General features: G+C 43.2%; 1 protein-coding gene across 1 annotated transcript; it reads right to left on the reverse strand.

The window, feature by feature from the left end:
- On the reverse strand, nucleotides 1-23,865 carry LOC306920268 (moesin-like; the record flags this gene model as incomplete). Its single annotated transcript, XM_079496968.1, has 14 exons — nucleotides 1-468; nucleotides 4,288-4,446; nucleotides 7,778-7,870; nucleotides 10,856-11,016; nucleotides 11,830-11,960; nucleotides 12,110-12,273; nucleotides 13,936-14,032; nucleotides 16,553-16,699; nucleotides 18,588-18,671; nucleotides 19,315-19,466; nucleotides 21,975-22,097; nucleotides 22,311-22,406; nucleotides 23,370-23,453; nucleotides 23,842-23,865. 14 exons carry the CDS (start codon nucleotides 23,863-23,865, stop codon nucleotides 304-306), a joined length of 1,680 nt encoding a protein of 559 aa, XP_079353094.1. The 3' UTR covers nucleotides 1-303.
- Between the last annotated feature and the right edge of the window lie 297 nt (nucleotides 23,866-24,162).

The raw sequence follows: 24,162 nt of genomic DNA on the forward strand, positions 1-24,162 counted from the left end.
CATTTTCATGACTGTATCCCACAAAATCATATGTAGGCTATAATGAACTTGATACTAGCTATGTGACCACATAATATTGACACTTTAAACACGTTTTCTGTCTATTTCACAGTGGTGCCAAACAACACTGTAAATGATAGTTATAAATGAAGGAATACGACATAACAAAACCTGTAAGATCACACAGGTTTATAAACTACTGTAAAGTGAAGGTGTATTTTATGTTATGTTTTAGGACGGCAGGGTTAAAGAGGTTAAGCATCTCTCTGCTCCTTCAGGGACTGCTCCCTACTGTAAACTCTCTCACATGGACTCAAATTCATCAATGCGCTGCTTGGTGTTGCCCTGGCGAATTTGACGGAGCGTCTTGTATTTGTCACGGCCGTGTTTGACGTTCTCAGCGTGGATCAGGTCGTTGGGCGTCATCTTGCTCTCATCCATGGCCGCAGCCAGCTCTGTGCTCAAGACCTTTGCGAAGAACACACACACACACACACACACACACACACACACACACACACACACACACACACACACACACACACATTTTAGCAAATTATTTTTAGCAAAGTACCTTTCACACCGAAGGAATTTCATGTGATTGATTGCTCTCTATGTTTACGCCAATTATCAAAAAGGGAAAAATTAAGCCCCTGGGCCCAATTATGTTCCAAAGCTCCCCCCCAGCACTACCTAGAATGGGCAGTCAGATGGGTGCACAAACACATTTGACTACCCAGTTTTTAAGGCATTAGTGATTCTAAAAAGCACCCGTAGACATTTATCATAAATGATTTACTGACTGCCTACAGTATTTACATGATATGTGCCCTATAGGAGGGGCTGTGGTAAAAGGGCCATAGCAGGGCCATATAGCTGTGTACTGTATAGGCTGAGGTGCTGAGGGGCCTATGTACATTTGAGTATATTGTTGTTGGCCCAGGTCCCCTCAAGGGTCCTTAGTAGTCAAGGGTTTGTCTATAAGTTTAGAATAGTATTTATAGAATATAGAATATTGCAGAAGTAGCACAATAACAAGCCTTTCATTTTTATCTTGCAGTTCCACTAATTCCACTCATCTAGTGGGTTTTTATACGACTGTATTTGAGCACTCACATTGTAGCAGGCAATCAGAAGAAGTGCACCTGGTCTGCATCTCAATAGAATATTGCACTGAGACATATTAATATACTCAAGACGGTTCAGGAGATGCTTCAAAATGAAACTACACAAAATCCCCCTTGGGGATAAGTTTTATATTATTAAATTCACCTCTCTAGTCTCCTGAATGTTCGGGAACTCTTAAATATTATGTTTACTCTAGTGATTTAGCCTATTGATACTATTGGTTCAATATGGCAATATGGCAGCTTTTCACCCTCGCTGTGGTTTTTATTTCAAAATAGATAATTATGTCCTATGATAGATACATAGAAGGTTAAAACACATCACAAAAAGAGGAGGCACGGGTTAAAAATGAGAGAAAGACAATTTTTTAAAATTATGAATAAGCATAACAAATTATTAAAAAAAGGTGTCACTGGGGATAATAATCCTTTGATATTGCGCAGACCCATACATAACAAGACACTCCACTGCAGGTCCGTGCCGTGGCAGTGTTTCCTCAACTGCCGGTCGCCGGTCCAGACGCGGCAACTGCCGATTACAGCCGCGGCAGTGTTTCCTCTGCTTTCCCAACATGCGTGGCTGGTTAAGACTCACCCGTGTCGGCCCGGGCGGTTAGCTCAACCATCTGGGCACCTAGGCTGCCAAGCCAGCCGGATGGCGTGCCGCGGGTTCGACTCCCGAGCCCGACGGCCTTTTCCGCGTGTCACTCCCCATCTCTCTCCCCCTTTCCTGTCTAAATACTGTACCCTCAACTGTACCATCAATTAAAAAGGCAAAAAACGCCAAAAATATATATATAAAAAAAGGCGGTTAAAACTCACCCGTGGCTTCCCTATGAGGTTATGATTTGGGGTAGGATGTCGAACGAATACGGAAACACTGCCGCAGCTGTTATCAGCAGTTGGTGGCGACGGTGCATCTGACGCCACTGCTGGAGAATGCACTCGCTCTATCTCCGCTTTTCAGGTCTGCCAAGATTTTGTGGAGAGGATGACTCACATTGTCCATTATGGCCCGCATCTTATATAGTGTGTGCATCTCTCAACAACAGACTCCAGTGATTCCGGCCTCTCCCACAGTACTAACTAAGCCATCCTTCCTCATCAGTTTGTTCCGCTGCTTGGCATCCTTGTGACCTTGTCCATCACGCTGCCTCCCCAGCAGACTGCAGCGCAGAACAAGATACTTCAATACTTGCCACTGCTGACTGGTAAAACATGTATAGCATTCTGCTGCACACACCTCAAAGGATCTGAGCCACCTCAGAAATAAGAGCCTGCTCTGTCTTTTTATAGACAGTGTCTGTGTTCAGAGCCCAATCCAGGTTCTGATCCATGTGAACTCGCAGGTACTTGTAGGACTGTACTTGTTCGATATCTGTCCCTTGGACATTGACAGGCTGAAGAGGAGCAGGCTTGTTCCTCCGATAGTCCACCACCATCTCCTTAGTCTTGGAGGTGTTTATTATTATTATTCAAATATTTGTATTGAAGTTTGTACATTTAAGCACAGACAACAGATACATGACAGTCTTGGAGGTGTTTAGTAGAAGGCAGTCCCTGTCACTCCATTCCCTGAAAGCCTTCGTCGGGTCCCTCTATATCTCCTCCTGCCCATCCTTGACACGCGGCACAATGGCGTGGGTCGATTAGCACCCAATTACCATTGGTTTCTCATGTGGTTTCCATTATTTTCATGTTTCATGTTTTCATATATTATATTGATCAGACAGACTACTGACTAGCAGATGAGCTCTCATTTAGACATCATGACAAGCTACAGTATATTTAAAAAAAATCACACCCGTGTGAAGTGAGGGGCGCTCTTACATCACATCGTCGTACATCATCCAATAAAAAATTAATATACTTCTTCATGAATTCATTTGTCAACTTATGTTATTATCTTTTAACCATGATGATACATGATCATGTAAGATGACAACTGAATGTATGTGTTACATACTGTATATATACTGTAAGCCCGAGCTGAATTAAAACAGTTGCACTGTGTTTAGAAAAGCCGATTTGCTCGTCACATATGACGTAACTTCTCCATTCATTGTCAATGGCATTTAATGTTTGTGTTAGGACAAAATAGCAGATTTGCTCATCTACATATGACATTAATTTTCCTTTCATTGTCAATGGCATTTAATGTTTGTGTTTCCACAAAAAGCTCATTTGTTCAGACACATATGACGTAAATTCTCCTTTCATTGTCAATGGCAAATGTGACAAGAGTTCAGGACATAAAAGCTGTATATTGGATCAAAAATCACACCTGTGAAGTGAGGGGCGCTCTTATACATCATCTCATTCTGGCCAATCACAATTTGCGTCCTCACTTCTTCCTCACTATCTTCAATGTTTGTGTTTACACACTTTTGTCTTCAATGTTTGTGTTTACACACTTTTGTCTTCAATGTTTGTGTTTACACAGAGCCTCAAAGCTGTACATAGGAGGGTCTAGCGCCCCTCAAAAATATCTATAAGCCAGTTTGACCTTGCAAGGTGTTGATATCTAAAAGGAACAAGCTGACCTGTTACTGGACACTTGTCTGTACTGAACACGAAAGGTCTCTGAATAAAATAAGATGGGTAGGATATATGAGATACTGGTACAACAACAACATAGATGTGGATGCTGGATGCTCCTATAGTTGAAACACCTTGTGATAGGCATGTCTTGTTAGGCAAAGGAAGTGGCAGAGGATGACTTTGAATCCCAAAATCCCTTTGGAGGACAAAGTACTCACACTTTTTTATTGGCACACCAATAACCAATACACGAATGCTGACGGGTTTCGGCTATGATCATCCATCAGAGCATTAAAACACCTGTATTCAGATACATTGGCTAGCTTTGATTAGCTGAGTTTAGCTCTAGCTTTTTGTCCATATGCAAAGACTTGCAAAGATTTGCAAAGACCCGTCAGCCTTTATTGACTGTGTATGTAATATATATATATATATATATATATATATACATATATATATATTTATTTTTTAATTTTGGAAAATCTGTGGCAGCCTATACATTATTTCTTTTTTATATTATCTATTTGAAAATCTTTGCCTATAATGACATGCCCAAAATAGGAATTGCAGGTTGGAAGTGGTTAACTTAAAACAACATGTAAAAAGAACAAAGCCTGACCTTAAGGCTTCTCCTCAGCCTCTGGTTCTTCTGCGCCTCTGTCATCCTCTCCTCCTCGCTGCGGTCTCGGACCATGCCGGGTGACGTCAGCTCAGCGCTGGCTTCAGCATTGCTCTCGTCTGTCTCGTCGTGATCTTGCATGTGACAGTTCACTGGGTCCTGGATGTGGACACCCATGAGTTTAACCTTAAGCTCCTCTTTGGTTCGCTCCAAATCAGCTTCCACCATCACGGCCTGTTAAACGCATCCGCGCACGCACGCACGCACGCACGCACGCACGCACGCACGCACGCACGCACGCACGCACGCATGCCCATAGACACACCACTTGCAGTGAGCTCTATGGTTATATATGAACAGGAATTATGGACATTCTGGCCCAGTTTCAATAGAAACATCTTAATTTATAATATTGGTCAGGTCAGAAAATGTGGCCCAGTTTCAAGAGAAAGATCTTTATAATATTGTTCATTCAATGTCCTCTATCACATTTACAGATAATCTTCCATCCCATTTAATAGGAATTCAGTAGAATTACTCCATGCACATATAGCATTCTCACATCGCATGTACAGTGCATTTTCACATCATATGCACATTGTATCCTCCTATGATTCTGAGCATCTTGCACACTAATGCACTGCTACTGAACCCGCACTACTGCACTGTCTATAAGCAAAAGGAAGGACTACCTGTTTTCCAGTACGTTTATACTATATTAATGATGCGAAACCTGCAGAGCTGGTTCAGGCAGACAATTCAAAGTAGTGCCAAGTTCTGCCAACTCAGGTGATCAGTCACATGCATGCTTCACTGGACTGGAACGGGCTATTTAAACTTCCCCATTTACCCCAAGGGTATAGGAGAGGACAGATGTTCTACGTCATGATATGCGGCGTAGACTCACTGGGTGGCAAACTGGAGCTGGACGTTTGATGGAATGCATGGAAGAGAGCCAGGTGGACAAGCTCATGAATAAACAACACTATCTTTTGAATGAACATATCACACTATGTTTTCATAAATTGGAGGTATTTAAAAGAGCACCTTGAGCACATTGAATTCTGACTGGGCAGTATTCGCTCTGGCAGATTCGTCAGTATTTCAGGCTAGACAGCCCAGTCAGAAACTTACTCTATTGCCTTTTACATACATATCCATGTAATAAAATGATATACTGTGCAAATCAAAAAACAAGAGACCTTATTTTATTTCCCTGAACCCATTATTTAACAAAGGTCGCTACTCGCTACCATTACAAGATGGTGTTTATTCATAAGCTCTTGTTGACTTCAATCCATTCCACTTCCAGCTCCAACTTGACGAACGCCTACAAATTTGCCAGCTGGTATTACAAGACCAAGAAAGTGACGTATTTGTCCTCGCCTTATTTACATATCCTTGATTTACCAGCTCATTCCTTACTCTGCTGTCTGCTGTGCTGTACTGCTGCTGCTGCTTGCTGTGCTGTTCTGATGCTCAGCGGTTGTGTTTCTATGATCCCTTTAGGGGGTCCAACTATTTCCTTCCCTGTAATATCTATTGGGCAGATTTTATTGTCTCCACCACGCCGAAGGCATGGGGAGACGAGAGAGTATGTTTTGCCCTCCGTCCGTGTGTCCGTCCGTCCGCCCGTCCGTTAACAGCTAATCTCCGGCACCATTAACCCGGTCGATGCCAAACTTTGCACACACACTCCCTAAATGCCAACGATGAACCTCTGCCCCACATTTTCCAGAACAGCCTGTTATATAGCGCCACCATGAGGCAGCTTTTCACCATTTTTACCTATAACTGCACCGATCTGCGTGAAACGTTGCATGCACACTCCCTAGAGGCCAAGGACAAACCTTTGACCTGCATTTTCACATCTGCATTTTATAGCGCCACCAGGAGACCGACTTTTGTAAAACACATTTTTTGTATATTACTCCTCCAGATTTTGTCGAAAAATCCCGTAAATCGTTACACAGTATCTCTATAGTCATGTGTTCAAGACGGATCTGTCCGATATTTCATATTCCATCGTAATTGGCTAACATTGGCTTTCAAAGTTTGCAGGATTGGCCCGTTTTGAACAAAAAGCCTCATGAACGCAGCATGCAATTTATGTGCAATCTTTCGCACAACACATTTTTGGAACAAAATGCCTCAAATCATCAAATTGCCATCAAAGGCATAAGAAGAAATGGCACCCTTTTCACATTGGCCTATTATAGCGCCACCAGGAGGCCACAACCTGACCTGGCCTGGCGGAGACCTGTGCCCCGAGGGGCACTTTTTCTAGTTATAAATATTTTCATGCTTACAGGGAATGAATAAATTGAAACAACGCCTTGATGCGAACATATGCCAACAGTACTTACATTGCTTATAGATTAAAACAAATCTGACTGAACTGAAAATATGGTATTTCAGTTAAGTAACAAACCGTAGCCTAAAACAAAATTTTGCTCAAAGTTATGCTAAATAATTAAATACTGTAAATTAGCACGGGATTCGTTATAGGTGAATTAGACATCCATATAGACATTTATGGTGCTTCATTACATTGTAACTGTACATGTAGCCCTTTATTTATCTGCATCTATGATTTGTTTTTAATGAGGTCTTTATTCATTTCTTGTTTTTCGTATTGCCTTTATATTGTGCATGTATCAGGGTATCTTTGAAAAAGAGAGCTTGCTCTCAATCCTCCTCCCCGGATAAATAAAGGTTAACGAATTAAATGAATGAACAAAATACATAGACATTACATGGAACATTTCTTGTATGTAGGTGTATGTATGCATGTAAATGCACGGTTCCAGAGCACAGACGCTCCAGATGAATTAAAGATGAGGCTCTCGTGGTAGAGAACAAAACAAACAATACCATTGCTCATGGTTCCATCATCATCTGCTCACCGAAGGCAGGAACTAACACGTTCCTGAGCCCTCATCACAGAGGATCACATAAATTTCACATTAAGTTTCTATTAAATGCCATTTTCTGTGGCTGTGATCATGCTGATTGATGGTTTAGAGCTGAAACCTGTTCGTTTTTGCCCTAAAAAACTGAAGATGATGCACCCATGAGTGCTGGTATTGTTTGTTTTGTACACGCGCACACACAATGCACACATGCACGACGCACGCACGCACACACTTTTAGAACTTTTAACTTTTTGTTAAAAGTCTCTAAGTCTCTATATTCTGAAATATTCTATTTCTTTAGTAACAGGGGTCTCTTCAGCTCTTTAGAAAATAAACGACAAACTCTTCCTTGTGTTTCATTTCCCCTTAACTCTGGAGATTACATTATTATGTGCATGAAAGCACATAATAAACGCGCACTGACATCTTCTTTCCACCTACTGTGGTGCCAGTGTATATGATTGAGTATAAGTTCTGGGTAAAGTTCCCAGTGAACATAGTTGGGTGTGACTTCTGTTTTACCCACCGTTTGACTCCTCATCTTTAATTCATGTGGAACATCACCTCACACTCACCCTCTGCTGCCACCTCTTTGCCTCTTCATCCTTTTTCTTCTTGGCTTCCTCCAGTTGAGAGATCTTAGAGGTAAGCTCCGCGAGCTCAGTGGCCTATAAGCACACACACAGCCACACAAACACACAATATTGATCTTAGATCTAGAACTAACACCAAGGGCCCTATTTTCATCAGTGCCTTACCCCTTATCCCTAAACTTCTTTACTTTGTTTTTACTATTTTGATAAACATTTTAAAGTCGTTCAACTATAGCTGATCTATCGACATGTTGTGAGCTTGTAGATCGGCTATTTTAACTATTTGTGTGTGTGTGTGTGTGTGTGTGTGTGTGTGTGTGTGTGTGTGTGTGTGTGTGTGTGTGTGTGTGTGTGTGTGTGTGTGTGTGTGTGTGTGTGTGTGTGTGTGTGTGTGTGTGTGTGTGTGTGTGTGTGTGTGTGTGTGTGTGTGTGTGTGTGCATGTGCGTGTGTGCGCGTGCTGACTGTGTTTCCATCTGGTCCCTCTGTGGATAGTAAACATGACCTTGTGTGTTTTTATTTGTATCAGTCTTGAATGTCACACTGGGTTTCATTCAACTGACTAGTAATACAGAGTGCTACTTAGTGTAGCCTACCTTTGAGCATGTGTGCGTGCACACGCATTCACATGCGTGTGTGTGTGTGTGTGTGTGTGTGTGTGTGTGTGTGTGTGTGTGTGTGTGTGTGTGTGTGTGTGTGTGTGTGTGTGTGTGTGTGTGTGTGTGTGTGTGTGTGTGTGTGTGTGTGTGTGTGTTTCCGTAAAGCAACAAACGCAGACCAATCATTGTTAATTAATAAGTAATCAATTGTCCAATCAAACAGAAGGTAGTTGATCTACAAGCTCACGATGACGTGTCAGGCTAGTGTCAGGCACCTACACAACAAATGTTCGGTCCGTGTGTGATGCCTGATTGCTTTTTGATTGCTGCTCCAATTCATTTTCAATGGGAGTCACATGGTTTGACCAAACATTTTTGTTTGATGAGGGGGGAGCAATCAGCGATCAAACACAAATGTTTGATCAAACCATGTGACTCCCATTGGAAAAGCATTGTGGTGGCCCAAAAAAAACATTGCTTGATTGGTGTTTGGTACGTGTTTGGTACGTGTGACGGTGTGAATGAGGCCTCACAAAGCTTGTAGATGGTCATATTTCCCAGGATGTTAGCTCCAGGCTAGGGCTCAGGTGGTTATAAGAGTCAGTATTCATGCTGCTCCACAGAATGAATGCTCCCAGTGAACAGGAGGTTTAATCATATGCTTCTATGAGCTGGTATGCACAAAGAACCCTAAGTAACCACTTAAACCCTTTACACTTAATAAAGTGGACATGAGTTGCCTCTGTCCTTGGACTGCTTTTTTCTGTCTCTTTTCAAATCCCTTTACCAAAACTAGTCAATCTAAACTCGCAACAACGCATGCAACGTGACAAGTTGTGAGATTGTAGATCTGCTATTTTTTAACGTTCCCCCCAAAATGGTGGAGACATTGTTCCCCATCTGTTTAAACGTTGTCGAATGTACAACAAGACTAATGAAATATTGATTACGGGGCTGTCTCAGGGTTTTGGGCTGGGCGCCGACTTCTAATATATCACACAAGAGACAAGACAACAGGACCAGGCCAGGAAATCAGGCCAAACATATAATGTGTCTACTAAATACCTCTCACTTTAACAGACTGAACTAAAGGTAAACAAACCCTAACCAGGCATGGGTTAATCTATAATGAAGATCAATTTGAGCGTCTGTCTGTCTGTCCGTCCGTCCGTCCGTCCGTCCGTCCGTCCGCCCGCCCGCCTGCCTGCCCGCCTGCCTTTCCTGCCTTTCCTGCCTGCCTGCCTGCGGTGGGTGTGCAGACATGCCCGTATGGACTGGACATACCCGGTATCAGCACGAAACGGCTCCATGGCCTTTCTTTTAGCTCCACCCTTCGGCCAACATGTTCCCTGGAGGGGAACCCTACCCATTTGAGTGAGTTCTTGAGTTTTCATCTAGCACCACCATCCCTCAAATACCATTATGCCATGATCGCACCAGACCACACCTAATTTTTGAGACCAACACACTCCCACACTCAAAAGCACACAGCCATTTGGTATCTAGACAACACAGGCACAAGGCGTGTGCGTCGGTGGGGAAAGATACCGAAATGCACTTCGCGCTGCAGCCACTTGCGCCAGACAAAAGATAAGGCCCTTCATCTTGTTTTGTATATTGTGACGGATACAGGTCAAGTGGGCACCTTGGACATCTGGGCACCTTGATGTAAAATTGGCTATTTTGTCCAAAATGTTAAATAATATATTTGAAAAATGGTCTTAAGTAATGTAAAGTATACATCATTATTATTATAGAGATTAAATGTTATCCTTCAATTTATTTTTTATGCCCCAAAATGACTGGATATACAGGTTTTGTAGCAATTTGTAACAATTGTAGAAATATTAGACCTTAATTGTCGAATGTTTAAGCATGTGTGTAGTGATGCGCAGGAGCAGGGATTGAACCCCAGTCTCCCACTCGCCAGACAAACGCACAGCCTGTCACTCGCCAGACAAACGCACAGCCTGTCATGCCAGGAGGGCTGTTGTGGGCCGGGTCTTGGCTGGGTGCTACAATCACCCTCCCAGTCTTGTGGAGCGCATCCTCGCACTTCACACTTCGCGCCGCGGACCACCGCACACAACATCCATCATGTCCCTCCTGCAAGGATCCCCGTGCTCCAAGTCCGACCGACTACGCCAGATTGTAGTGATGCGCAGGAGCGGGGATTGAATTCCCGTCTCCCACTCGCCAGACCGACACACGACCTGTCGTGCCAATAGGGCCGAGCCCGATTTGCAGGGCTGTTGTGGGCAGGGTCTTGGCTGGGTGCTACACATACAATGATCGTGTACTTTCTTTTAAGACCATTTTTCTAATATTTCATTTTTTAACATTTTGACAAAATAGCCAATTTTACATCGAGGTGCCCAGATGTCCAAGGTGCCCACTTGACCTGTTACCATTGTGACAGGTGACATTAGTAGTGGTTGCTGTTATTGTTGTGTGACTGTGCACCACGTTGTCCTGGTTCCGCTGCTGGTTGTCGGACTGGTCTAGCAGAGCAGCCTTGGCCTCCACAGCAGCCCTGCAGTCCATGTCCAGCTTCTCTGCTTCCTCCTGGGCCATGGTCCTCTCCTTCTCCAGTTCCAGGGCCCTGCGCGTCTGTTCCTCCAGCTCTGAAACACACACACACACACACACACACCCACACACACACACACACACACACACACACACACACACACACACACACACACACACACACACACAGACTCAATGGTGGAAAAAGTAAAAATGCCCAAAAAGGGACACAAAGGCAAAGGGGTTTAGGCAATTTGATTTACAAATAATACATAATTAATTCTTGTAAAATATATTTTTTAAATGGGTGCCCCATTTCTATTTGTTTTCCACGATGTGAATGGAAATTAAACATTGTTTTTCATCCTGCGGGATGGAAATAACTCTTACCATGTAGCCTACTAAATTTAGAGTGCAAAGAAAGCCTTCCATTTGCATAGTGTGACACATATTAACTAATATTATTCCAAATGTATCGTGAATGGTGGGATATTTTGTTTTATAATGTGACATTTAACATTACGTTAAATGTCACAATCATATCATTTTAATCCGCCTACTGGCATACAAATCCTTCCTAGATAACACTATTTAGCATCACCATAAAGGAGTAAGTAACATTTATACATATATACAAAAGTACTCAAAAGTACCCACACAAAACATGTGTGCATGCCAGACACATGACACACATGTGTGAGCACGTGCAGGTCACGCACAAAACTCATTACAAACACAGATGCATAATTAGCTACACACAACAAAGCCTATCATGTTATTCTATTATAAAGGTTGTGCTGAACTCAGAGCTACTTCATTATCCTTAAGACATCCTGACTCTGACCTTCAACCAGACACAGAAACTACAGCAGCAGACAGAGACATTTGTATTCAGATTGTCATCTGACCATCCTGAGCTCTCTTGGTCTGCTCCTCAATCTGCCTCAATCTCTCCATCAGCTCCATGGTCTCCCGGGCAATCTTCTCAGCTTCCTTCTCAGCGTTCTCTCGCTTCTTCTTTTCACTCTCCAGCAAGGCCCTGAGAGGAGGATCACGTGTAAACAGACAACTCCATCGAAAAAATATGAAGTATGAAAACTCAGCAGTTCTCTCTTTTTGTTTCTAGGTGAGGGAGTGCGAACTGTCAACGGTAACGAGCACAGCTTGAGCTCCGTCTAACCTTCCCACCTTTCCATCTGCCGTTTGTTCTTCTCCTCCTTGGCCTGGGCCTTCATCTGCTGAACCTCGATAGTGTCAGGCTTCCGTCTGCGCATGTACAGGTCATGGTTTCCGATGCACAGCGCCAGAATGCGCTTGTTGATGCGGAGACGAGGGGCGTAGAAAACAAAGTCCTTGAACGCAAACACAAGTCTGTAAAACATCTGGGGCCATCCCATGAACTTTAGCACCAAGTTTTGCTTCCTTTCAGGTTCTGGAGCCAGTTGCACCACTTCACACTAAGTTCAAACTTAGCCTAGTTATAACTTAAATGGCTTTTAATTCAAGCCATTTAAGCTATAACTATAGGCTAAGTTTGAACTTAGTGTGAGGTGGTGCAACTGGCTCCAGAAGTGGACTCAAACCATGTCTGCTGTCCATTGCCTAGCTGTCTGCTGCTCCCCATGAAGTTTTGCACTGAGTCCCACCGCCTCTCCATGCAGCATCCACCTATAGGCTCTGTTTCTAGATTCCCCTTTGAGGTCTTAATTAATTCGCTGTAATTCTATTTGGCAATATCACTTAATTAAACTATTCATGCTTACGGGGAATGCAGAGAGACAGAGCCCTGACGCCAAACTATGCTTCAGATATCTATGCTCAATTATGCAAAAAAAAATGTTTTGTATTCAATCCAAGAGTTGTCTGACTGAACTTCTTTTGGAACCAATACTGAAAAATAAAAATGTTGCTTTCACATACAGTAGTACGTAGATCAGAAAGAGAACTCTCTTTCGGATCTAGCTTTGACGAGAAAGAACCACAAAGGAACCTCCTAATGTGGACTGAGTTCAGTAAGTTCAGTAAGCTATTGCCAAAGTGGAGTACTAATACCGCCTGGAGTATGTGGATCAATATGCCTTCCCAAAAAGTCAATTTGAAACAAATATAAGTGAAGTGAGTATAAATAGTAGCATAAAATTGAGACAAATGTAGTTGGGTTTGTTTCACTCTATCTCTCTGTGTCAGTCTCGCACGCACGCACGCACGCACGCACGCACGCACGCACGCACGCACGCACGCACGCACGCACGCACGCACGCACGCACGCACGCACGCACGCACACACACACACACACACACATACACACACATAACCTTGCATCAGATGATGCCCTCTGTAACAATATATTACATATTATATTATTATAACCACTGGTCTAAGTCCCTCAGAAGCTGAAAGGAATCAAATGTGAAAACACAATCTTTGTTTTTCTCCTTTAAATATAGATTTAAGCTTACTCATATTAACAAAACAGCCATATTAAATGAAATGCATTATAAGCAATTCACACTGCAGTTCCCAGCTATATTTTGCTACTTTAATTTATACAATAACATTGCTATCTATAAAAGTAGAAAGTTCAAAGCAGAAAGCTATACACAGCAGTTTAAGTTATCTTTCTATAGCAGTTTTAATCACTAGCGTCTCTATTCTGGAGGCAAACATTCAGTGAAAATGGCAGATATAGAGATAGATAGACCGCTGGGGGTCTTTGGGACCGGCAATTTTTCATGTTGCTCTTCACTTAGGCTTCTGTGGTGTAAATTACCAGGCAACCAGGCCTGATGACATTATATGCACTTAATGCCTAACTAACAGAAACACACCTGTTTCCAAATGTGGCTAATTTACTTGCAAATGCTTTAGTTGTATTGTGTTTAGTGTCTTTGTTTTCATAATTTATTCTCAAGGCAGCCCACTCTGTAAATGCAAGTTTCCCCCCTGATGTGCCCCCGAGTAATACATAGAGGCTGGAATGAATGGGTTGAACGTTAAGAAAGGTTTGCAGTACCGGCGCCTTCTTGTCGATTGGCTTGATGACAAACTTCTTGTCGTTGAAGGAGATATTTTTGATCTCGCTCCAGGGAAAGCCGATCTTTGGGGTCATTCTGGTGAGCAGAAAGAAACAGACAGCATGTTTGAAGCTCTGTAACACTGGCTCTCAACATCAGAGGTGGGGACCACCAGCAGTCCAAATGGACCCTTATGACCCTTAACTCGGAGGGAATACAAATCTACTCTCTCAGAGTTAAATGAACACTGAGGGTTTTACAGTGTAGATTAGGGTCCCCGAGAGAGCAAGTTGTCTCAAACGGGGGTCTGTGGTCTATTGCATATGAAACTGGGTTCCAGACGACTTTTGGATCCATTGTAAGGTTCTGTTACACATACAGACTACAGAGCCCTCCATAGTCAGGTACCTGCATATTTATGTGACCTTCTACTCCACCCCAGTGGGTCTCTGAGGCCCTGCTGGTTGTGCCTCGCTCAGGAGTAAAGACTATGTGGGTGATTGATGAGCCTTCGCGGGTTTCGCCCCTAAGCTATGGAAGATTGTTAAAGACGTATTACCTGTTCAAACCGGCTTTTACATACAGCTGTTTGTGATTACAGCTCTTTGTATTAATTGTGACATGTCCTGTATTGTGATCCTGTGTTTTTATTTTCTTTATATCATTGGTTGGTTGGCGATTGTTTTATTTTGTCTATTTGTTTTATTATTGACATTTATGTCTGCTTTCAAATAAGATTTGTTATTGAGTCAGGATGGATGTGACTGTTGCAGTGCCGCACAAGTGAGATGCTGCCATCGCAAAACCAGGTGATATCACACACAAGGCTTATGTTGTTAATGGAGCCCATCTTGGCTTAGTAAGAGCCAATTGACATCCAAGTGCGGTCAACCACACACTTTGCTAATTTAGTAAGCCTGGTCAAAGTCAAAGCAGAAGATGCAAATTTGCATTGGGCCTGCACTCTTTCACTCGCATTATCGCATTATCGAAATAAACGAGAGGCAAATCTTTAAATTGGTCTGCTCTCTCTCTCTCTCTGTTTTTCTGTGTTTTATCATGTTCATTAGTGTTCTGTAGTGTTTTTCTTATCATTTATTTTAAGTTTAGCATTTGTATGCTTTTGAGTGCTTTTTATATCTTTAAAACCCTTTCTGTGTCTTGTGTACAGCTTCAAGGTAAAACATAAAAGGTTCAAGGTGGTTCAAGATTAAAGCTTTGAAGTAACTACCACAAATTCATACCATTTTACGCCACTCTCTGCCAATGCAAATGGCAAAACCTTGTCACTAGCCAGTAGCCACCCCGCTCATGTTCTATTCTTTCTCCTTCCATCAAAACAACATTACGGACGCATCAAATCGCACAGCAGCCATCTCAGTAACAGTTAATTTCCACAGGCTGTCAGGTTGCTGAACAGCGGACGCACCCATATGAACCACACATTGTTGTTGTGTAATACTGTATGTAATGTTATCGTGTAGGAGAGACGGTAAGTTGAGCCACTGGGTAAGATGAGCCACAGCATGTTTAACCAAAAACGCATGTCGCTGATTGGTCTAGGAGAAGTTCCGCTTATATTAAATCAATGAGGGGAAGAAGTATATAATTTCTTAATTAATACATAACAGTTTAAGAAGAGAGAGAAAAGCTGTTTTCCCATAAATAACAAAATCCTATTCCATAGTTTAAAGAAACAGAACATACAAGCTTTTTTGAGGCAATTTATCCCAAACTGGAGGGTAACTTGAATTTGTGAATGTAGGCAAAATGTTTTTGTTTGCACAAGAACAAAAATGTATTGTGTCATTATTGTACCGAAAGATGGCCATAACAATGTGTTCTCAAAATGTAAAAAGTGGCTCATCTTACCCCCAGTCCTTACTGTATATTGTGTACATAATATGCACATTTGAGTCTATGTAGGTTGATAGTGTGTTTTGTAGGTTTTTGGATGGTGTATCCACGGTCCAGAAGTATTTATTTTATTTATGACCATAAAGTTGAACTTTTGTTTTGGACGTGGAGCATATTATTGCCTCGATACATAGTGATTATATTGTGTGGACACACTAGGTTAGGAATAAATGTCACCTCCTCTGTTTTAGTTTGGGTAGTGAGAGTATAGTGAACCACTTAAACACTATTTGTGCCCAACACGTCTCCAGACGTCTTTAGAAGACCCCCGTAGGGAGCCCATGATGTCTGGGGACATCTTAAGGTCTTTTTAAATTATACAAAACCAGATCGCTAAAATCATTTTTTTTCTTGATCATTCCCTCTTCAGCTAGACATGTTTGGGGCATGCACACTGCCGTCGATATCCTTGTTTACGGCCCGACTTAACTGTCTTTACTCTAAATCGCTCTCCATGGTTTTGATAAAACGGCAATGTCATCATTTCTGACTTAACCAATCATCTCATTTGGAATATAAACGCTTCTAGAGAGACTTGAGATGTGACAGCGCAAAGTAGTAATGGAGGATTTTACCTCGCGGTTTGGGGGGAAATGGCTTTTCAGAGTAAAATCTGTCTCATTTGCTGGGCACTCTAGCGCCTTTATTCTGAAGAAAGAAAAAGAGAAACGGCGCACTGGAAGTGTTAAGCTGTCCTACTTGTCTGTCTTCTCATAGACGTTGAGGCCCAGGGCGTCCACCCCCAGCCAAAGCTCCGACCCTTTCTTGTTCTTAATGCTGAAATAGTTGACTCCATACATCTCCAGGTCCTGGGCTATCTTCAGATACTCCATCATGGCATCTTCTCTGTAGAGGAGTTTATAGGACAGTAACACGTTCATCTTGTGTCCACTCTTACAGTATTCGGTCGTCGCATATACAGTAGCAGGCATGCAGTACCACTGTGATCGCTTCTTTGTCTGCAACACTGTACAAACCTATAGTCAACATCCAACAGAAATGTGTAGAATTGAGTTAATGCAGGATTTACACATAATTTGTCTCATATTTGCAAGGTGCATACATTACCAGTCAGCTAAAGAGCCAGATTAGATAGCGAGCAGCAAGGCAGCACCCTGCGGCCTACTAAAGGGCGAGGTCGCGTACACACATCCACCTGGGTGATAGCAGACTGCCGGGCGAGCACTGGCACTTTGGCATGGGGGTCAGATCAACATATCTGCCTGGGTGATAGCAGACTGCTGGGTGATAGCAGACTGCTGGGTGATAGACTGCTGGGCGAGCACTGGCACTTTGGCATGGGGGTCAGATCAACATATGGCATGTCAGAACAGGTCAGCTCCATATATGGAGATCTAAGGGTGGCAGCGGGGGCAGTGCAGTGTCTTGAGTGTACAGGGTTTGATGAGGTCTGGCCATATATGGAGCGTGTCGAGTGTACAGGGTTTGATGAGGTCAGATCAACATATGGAATATCAGAACAGGTCAGCTCCATATATGGAGATCTAAGGGTGGCAGCGTGGGCAGTGTCTTGAGTGTACAGGGTCTGATGAGGTCTGGCCATATATGGAGCGTGTCAAGTGTACAGGGTTTGATGAGGTCAGATCAACATGGAATATCGGAACAGGTCAGCTCCATATATGGAGATCTAAGGGTGGCAGCGAGGGCAGTGTCTTGAGTGTACAGGGTTTGATGAGGGCCGTGCCTTAATTTTCGGGCCTGTTGAGAACTAATTTTCTCCGGTTGAAGGGCGCGGCTGCACTAATAACTTTGAGGCGAGCCCGTCTAGAGTTTGAATGGACAGGTATCAGTCAAAAGGGAGACATCGAAGAGGAAGGACGGGTGGGGGTGGATCAACATATGGATTGTCACAGGTCAGCTCCATATATGGAGATCTAAGGGTTTTGACGTTTGAGGCCAGATGTAGTTGCTGGCCGGCTCCATATATGCAGATCTAGGTGATGATCCAGTCTACTCCATGTATTCTCCAGGGTTTGATGAGGTCAGTGTTGTGATCTTCATATATGGAGATGGCCATATATGGAGCGTATCACGAGGTGTGACGGACGGACAGACAGACGGACGGACGGACTGACAGACAGATTTAGCAGTTTTTCACAGTAATCTGTGACCTACGGCCGCAACTACTACTACTGTAGTACTGTATACTACAGTATATAGTAGTAGTAGTAGTATAATAATACATGTTAACACCCCGAACGCCCGGGGTTATTTAATCCATTAAATCAGAGTGCCCAGCGATTTATAGCAGCGGAGCACATTTAGCGACGGACCGGATGCTATCCCGGATGTGGCTGAAGTAGCTTGATGTAGCCAAAACACTCTCGATGTGATCAACAACAACGGGATGTGTGATTAATTCCATTGAGCCTGTGGAGCGATGCGATCGGTTTTGATATCAATAATCTTCGTCCTTTTGATCAATCTCCGTCTTGAGCGCTGGGCGTTACTAAATACTAATTACTAAAGGGTGGAGAACTCCGTCCTGTGCGCTCAGGGTGTTAACCACGAACCTTAACATCCCTGTTCTAGGGGAAAAAATAACAGATCTACAAGCTCACAACACATTCACAACTTATAGATCAGCTATTTTTGGTGGAGAGAAAAGAGTGTGGAGGGCAAACAAGGACTAGTATAGAGCCTTGTATAGAGCCCTTGTCCATACAGTCTAGGGTCCCCTATAGGGTTTAAGTGGTTAAATAAATAAAAGTACCTCAGTAGTCCTTTGTGCTCTTGGTGCCACACTTTGATTCTTTCCTCCCATTCATCTTTATTCAGCTTGTGCTGTTCCAAAACCCTGGTGTTAAGGGAGAGAAGAGATGGATCAATCAGGACCATGACAGCCGAGAGATCCAGTGAGACTGACCCTGGTTAATGCTGATTGTACCGTGGCATCCATTTGAAGGAGCCTCAAATGCTCTGTAAAATCCTGAGTGTTAATTTAATTCTCAGAGTCACAGGTCCGTCGGGTTCCATTTGTAACACACTCATTTTAAAGGTGATAGAAGTATATATTTATATTTTATTTGTGTTAAGTAGCTCTATATGCTGGTTGCTATAGAGTGTTCTGTAACAGGGATCTCCCCATCTATTTTGGTAATGTGAACATTTTCAACTATTATACCATTTTGATCCAATCAGGAGATATACTGCATACAGGATACAGGATACAAAATTTGAAGTGACATAATTGGAACGGGAACACAATTGAACATGATAAATGGCCTTTGTGGGGTTCTGTCATTTGAGTGGATAAAATTAGCATCCCGCCCTGAAGATGTATATTTTGATATTTTCTGTTCATTAAAGAGCGGGACATACGGGGAGATACCAATGACTGAACCCTTTCTTTTTATCCACTTACATACAGTTCGATTCCACTTGTAACACTAAATGAACACCTACTACAGTATAGTATTTTTGTGTGTACTACTTCACACCTCTGTGGCAGCAGCTTCTCCTTGCTGAGGTAGCCGGGTACATGGTAGTCCTTCCTGAAGGCTCCGTGTTTGGTCTGAACGGCGTACGATGCCAGAAGAACCGCCGTCTCCGGCGGGCAGTAGATGTCGTCGTTCAGAATGCACTCTTTCACCTGTACACATGTGATCAAAAAGGGGATTGTTTCAGCAAAAGAAGTCCTGATGCAGCGTGTGCGTGTACATGTGGCGACTGTGGCTCAAGAGGTAGAGCAGGTCGTCCAATGATCCATGGGTCGGCGGTTCGAATCCCGGCTCCTCCTGGCTACATGTCGAAGTGTCCTTGGGCAAGACACTGAACCCAAATTGCTCCCGATGTGCTGGTTGGTACCTTGCATGGCTTCCGCCGCAATCGGTGTATGAATGTGTGTGTGAATGGGTGAATGTAATGCACAATCTATGTAAAGCGCCTTGGATAAAGGCGCTATATAAATGCACCATTTACCATTTTACCATTTTACACGTGTGTGCGTAGCACAGTGGCTCAGAGCCTCAGCCTGATGGCCTCAAAAGTCTAATATCTCCCCCGGTCCATAGGGATATCCCTTTGATCTAGTGGTTAAGACATTGGACTTGCACGTGGGAGACCCGAGTTCAAATCCTGGGCGTTATAGTGGCGGCGTTACATTGGCGTGTGACATGGGGGATATTCAGTTTCATCTTCCATGACTGCTCAGATGGTTATGATGTGCCTTTATCCAAGGCGCTTTAGATTGTGGGGTTCAGTGTCACTTTCGACACTTCGACAATAACGGATAGGTGTGCTGTCATGCTCATTTCAGCACGGCTGGAGAGCATATTTCAACCAATTGCTTGGTCAGAAGAACTACCTGTATTAATATAAATATTACATTCCACTTTTGTCTTTTTGAGTGGTGCAACCACTCCATTACGGAGCTTTGTGTGTCTCTGAATCTGTCTGTCTGTCACCCTTTTTTATTTATTGTCTCCACCAGGCCGAAGGCATGGGGAGAGAGTATGTTTTGCACTCCGTTTTTTTATGTTTTACTCTCATTTCCTTTCTTTATTGTAACTTGCTGAATGTATGACCCTGTACTTGCTTACAAATAAGTTGTAATGTAGATTAGTGAAAGCGTCTCCTTTCCCCCTTTTCCCTTCAGAGCTGCCCAGATGTTCGTCTTTTTTGTTTTTTCTTGTTTGTTCGTTTTTTGTTTTTGCTCCAAAGAAAAAGAAAAATGTTGTAACTTTGGTCACCATTGAGAACATGGGAAATATATCTTTATATGTATATGATTGTAATGTAATGTACTTCTCATGATGTAGTTGTTCATTATGCTTGTACACAAGGACCAAAATAAAAACATAATTTCAAAAAAAAGAATCTGTCTGTCTGTCCCTGGCTATAGCTGGCTGTGTCCAAGCGCGAAAATAGCGTTTGGTTGGTTTTCACAACCAAGTGTCTCACTGTTGCACAGCCTAACACACACACACACACGCACGCACGCACGCACGCACGCACGCACGCACGCACGCACGCACGCACGCACGCACGCACACACACACACACACACACACAGTATGATGATTTCGGGTGTGACAGTACAGTACAGTGACAGTACAGTAGCCGACAGTCTCTGCACTAATCCATGGCCATGTGCGTGCGTGCGTGCGTGCGTGTGTGTGGACAATATGATAATGTCACCTGTATAACATTTCAGCAACTCGGGACGGCCACAGCCACCACATCAATGACTAAGTTAATTCACACCTAAATATTATATAATTTCCCTGTAGCACATAAACCTGTAGCTCCTGTTTCTAGCCTGTGGTTGTATGCACATGCACCCTCCCCCTCCCCCTCCCAGGGAGCTGCAGTGTTCCTCAAGGAAGCATTTGTTTTATACAATAACACATTGCATTCATGTACAGTATATAGTGGCAGTGAATCTGCAGTCATATATGTGCAGGCTTCTAAAAGTCAAAATGATGCTTCATTTTTCAAAAACGATATATGAACATATTTTTTAGGTCACTGTGACCTTGACCTCCTACTTCTAATCAGTTAATTATTTATATTTATATTTATATTTATGTGTCTGACCTGACTGTACGCAAAACTAGATCACACTGCCAGTGCAGCAAATGAATTCTGGGGCAAATGTTCTGTGACAATAGCAGTGACAGCACAGGATATCACAACAGATCTGTAAGCTTACAGCGTTATGAGCTACCGGTGTATATATATACCTATATTATTGACCCCTGGGAGACTCCTGTCAATCAAGTATACGGGTGGTTACATCTGTGGGCATCATCTTTCTCACTCGAGTCATATCATATTGGTGGTCTGGCTTGTTTAGCTCACTGAAAGGCATACCATTGCTCTCAGTCCCGTGAGTCTGTCTGTCTGTCCGTCCGCCCGTCTCTCTGTGAGCAGTTAATCTCTGGCACCACTCGAGATCAGCCACTTAAACCCTACAGCACTACTTAGTTGACTGGGGTCCCCGGGGCTCCATACTCTGTCCTTTTTTTTAGCCGATCTGCAAGTTCACAATGCCTCGTATTGTGACGTGTTGTGAGCTTGTAGATCTGTTATTTCCGTCAAGCATTCACCCCAGAATAGGGATTGCTAGCGTTCATGTGTTCACACCTCCACCACTAACCTGCAGGAAGAAGAGTCGCTGAGTTGCCTCCTGGATCAGTTCCTCCGCCACCTCCTCCGGGTAAAACTTGCCTCTGAACTTAATGAGTAGAGGGTTCTCCCGCTTGATATCCTGTGCCGTCACCTGGTGATCCCCGGTCGCATTAGGAGAACACATGAGAGTAGGGCAGTGGGCTAATTAGCCTCGGAGGAGTGACACCAGAACACATGAGCGACTCATAATCAAAATCATAACAATCCATGACGTCGGCAAAATGCAACTGTGTCCCACCCGCAAAACTCTGGGGATTATGAACGTGACATAAAGGTCTCCATGGAGAGTGTTTCTCTTTCTCACCCTCTTGTTGAGCTTCAGCCAGGTGCAGAAGCCCTTGCTGTCCTGATACTGCAGGCCGAAGAACCAGGTCTCCCTCAGCCCGATGGTCTTTACGATCTGAACGCATGGACGACGCTCATGCATTTAAATATGTTATTAACAAGAGCTTGTCTTGGTGTTCTGCATGGTACATAACAGGAAAGGTGGGCACCAAAACATATTGGCCACAAGGGAAAACTGGGCACCTAGGAAGAGTGGGCAGTGGGCACTGGGGGAATGTGGCCATCCGGAAGAGTGGACACTTTGGGGGGAGAAAGTGGGCACTGGGGAAATATGGGCACAAAAACAGAGTGCACCCGCACCTCAGAAGAGTAGGCATTGTAGGGAAATGTCGGCACCAAAACAGAGTGCACCCGCACCTCAGAAGAGTAGGCATCGTAGGGAAATGTCGGCACCAAAACAGAGTGCCCACCTTTCCTGTATACTTCTACAACAATTCAGTGACTATCTCAAAGTCACACTGTAAAGTGTTCAATTACAAGAAAGTTATTTCTTAATCTTAATATAATTTTCCACTGGCAGTATTTGCTGATGTCTGCCCTAAATAACACATTCCACCAGGGGCTCCGCCCAGAAATTCTATATGGTCTGATTGCCATTTTTGGACTATTTTAAACAAAAATTCCCGGCTGAGGATGTTCAGATGTAGGACGGTGGTTTAATAGTTGAACTATTCCTGTATAGCAAGTGACAATCTGTTTGAGAACGATGCGATGTGATCTTATTACCTTTATACTTTTACTTTTATTTTATTTCCTTGTGTGTCTGTTTTGGTCCTGTATTTCAGTTTTTCCCAAGGTGTTCTTAATGTATTGTATGCTCATGTGTAGTCTAGTGGCGTGTGTGTGTGTGTGTGTGTGTGTGTGTGTGTGTGTGTGTGTGTGTGTGTGTGTGTGTGTGTGTGTGTGTGTGTGTGTGTGTGTGTGTGTGTGTGTGTGTGTGTGTGTGTGTGTGTGTATCTTGTTGTGTGTCGAGAGTGTGTCTGCCTGGTTGTCTGTTAGAGGGGAGTGGGCAGTGTACCTGGTCAAAGAGCTGCTTGCCAGTTGTGCTGGGCAGAATGGCAAATTCCAGCTCAGCATCCATTGTGGTGACTCGGACATTGATCTGTGGAAGAGAAAAGGGACAGGAGAGTGACAATATGAGGGGGTCATTCATCTGTGTCACTGAGAGGTCACATTTGTCACATGTTACAGCCCAAATTAGATTATTGGCCTATCCAGATTGTCTTCATACTTTCATAGCTCATAGTTGGTTTAATCAAGTCAAAATAACAGTGTGGACAGTCAGTCAGTCAGTCCTAAAGATCAGATTTGCGAAACAAATCAGATTTGCCTGCGGTCTGACCAAAGCCTATGAGACATTCAAATCAAAAGCAGAATGGAAGAGTACACTAACATTGTTCATTCATTGTGTTGCTTCTTTGAAATGATTGTAAATGGGGAGGTTCTCGGGTAAAGCAAAAGACCAAGGAGAAATACAATGTGTTTCTTACATTCTTCTGTTCAACCAGCAGCATCCAATCACAAGAGGTTGGTGGGGACTACAGTCAAAACATGAAGCCGATATTGTGATTTAGTCTTTGACAGAAGTGACAACGAGGTCAATTTCATGAGGCACATGATTCAGTGTTAACGTAAGCATGAAGGCACAGAACTAATTAGGGATAGCCAGGGTTGGTGCATGTGATCACATTACATTAGAATATTTCACCATAAAATACAGTAAAGCAGGTGGAGGAGAGATCGTATGCTACATCATTAATATCCCAAATAGTTTGAAAGCTAATGTGTTAATAATGAAAAGATAAAATATA

The sequence above is a fragment of the Electrona antarctica genome (assembly GCF_951216825.1).
Source record: "Electrona antarctica genome assembly, chromosome: 1".
In the NCBI taxonomy this organism is placed as follows: Eukaryota; Metazoa; Chordata; class Actinopteri; order Myctophiformes; family Myctophidae; genus Electrona; species Electrona antarctica.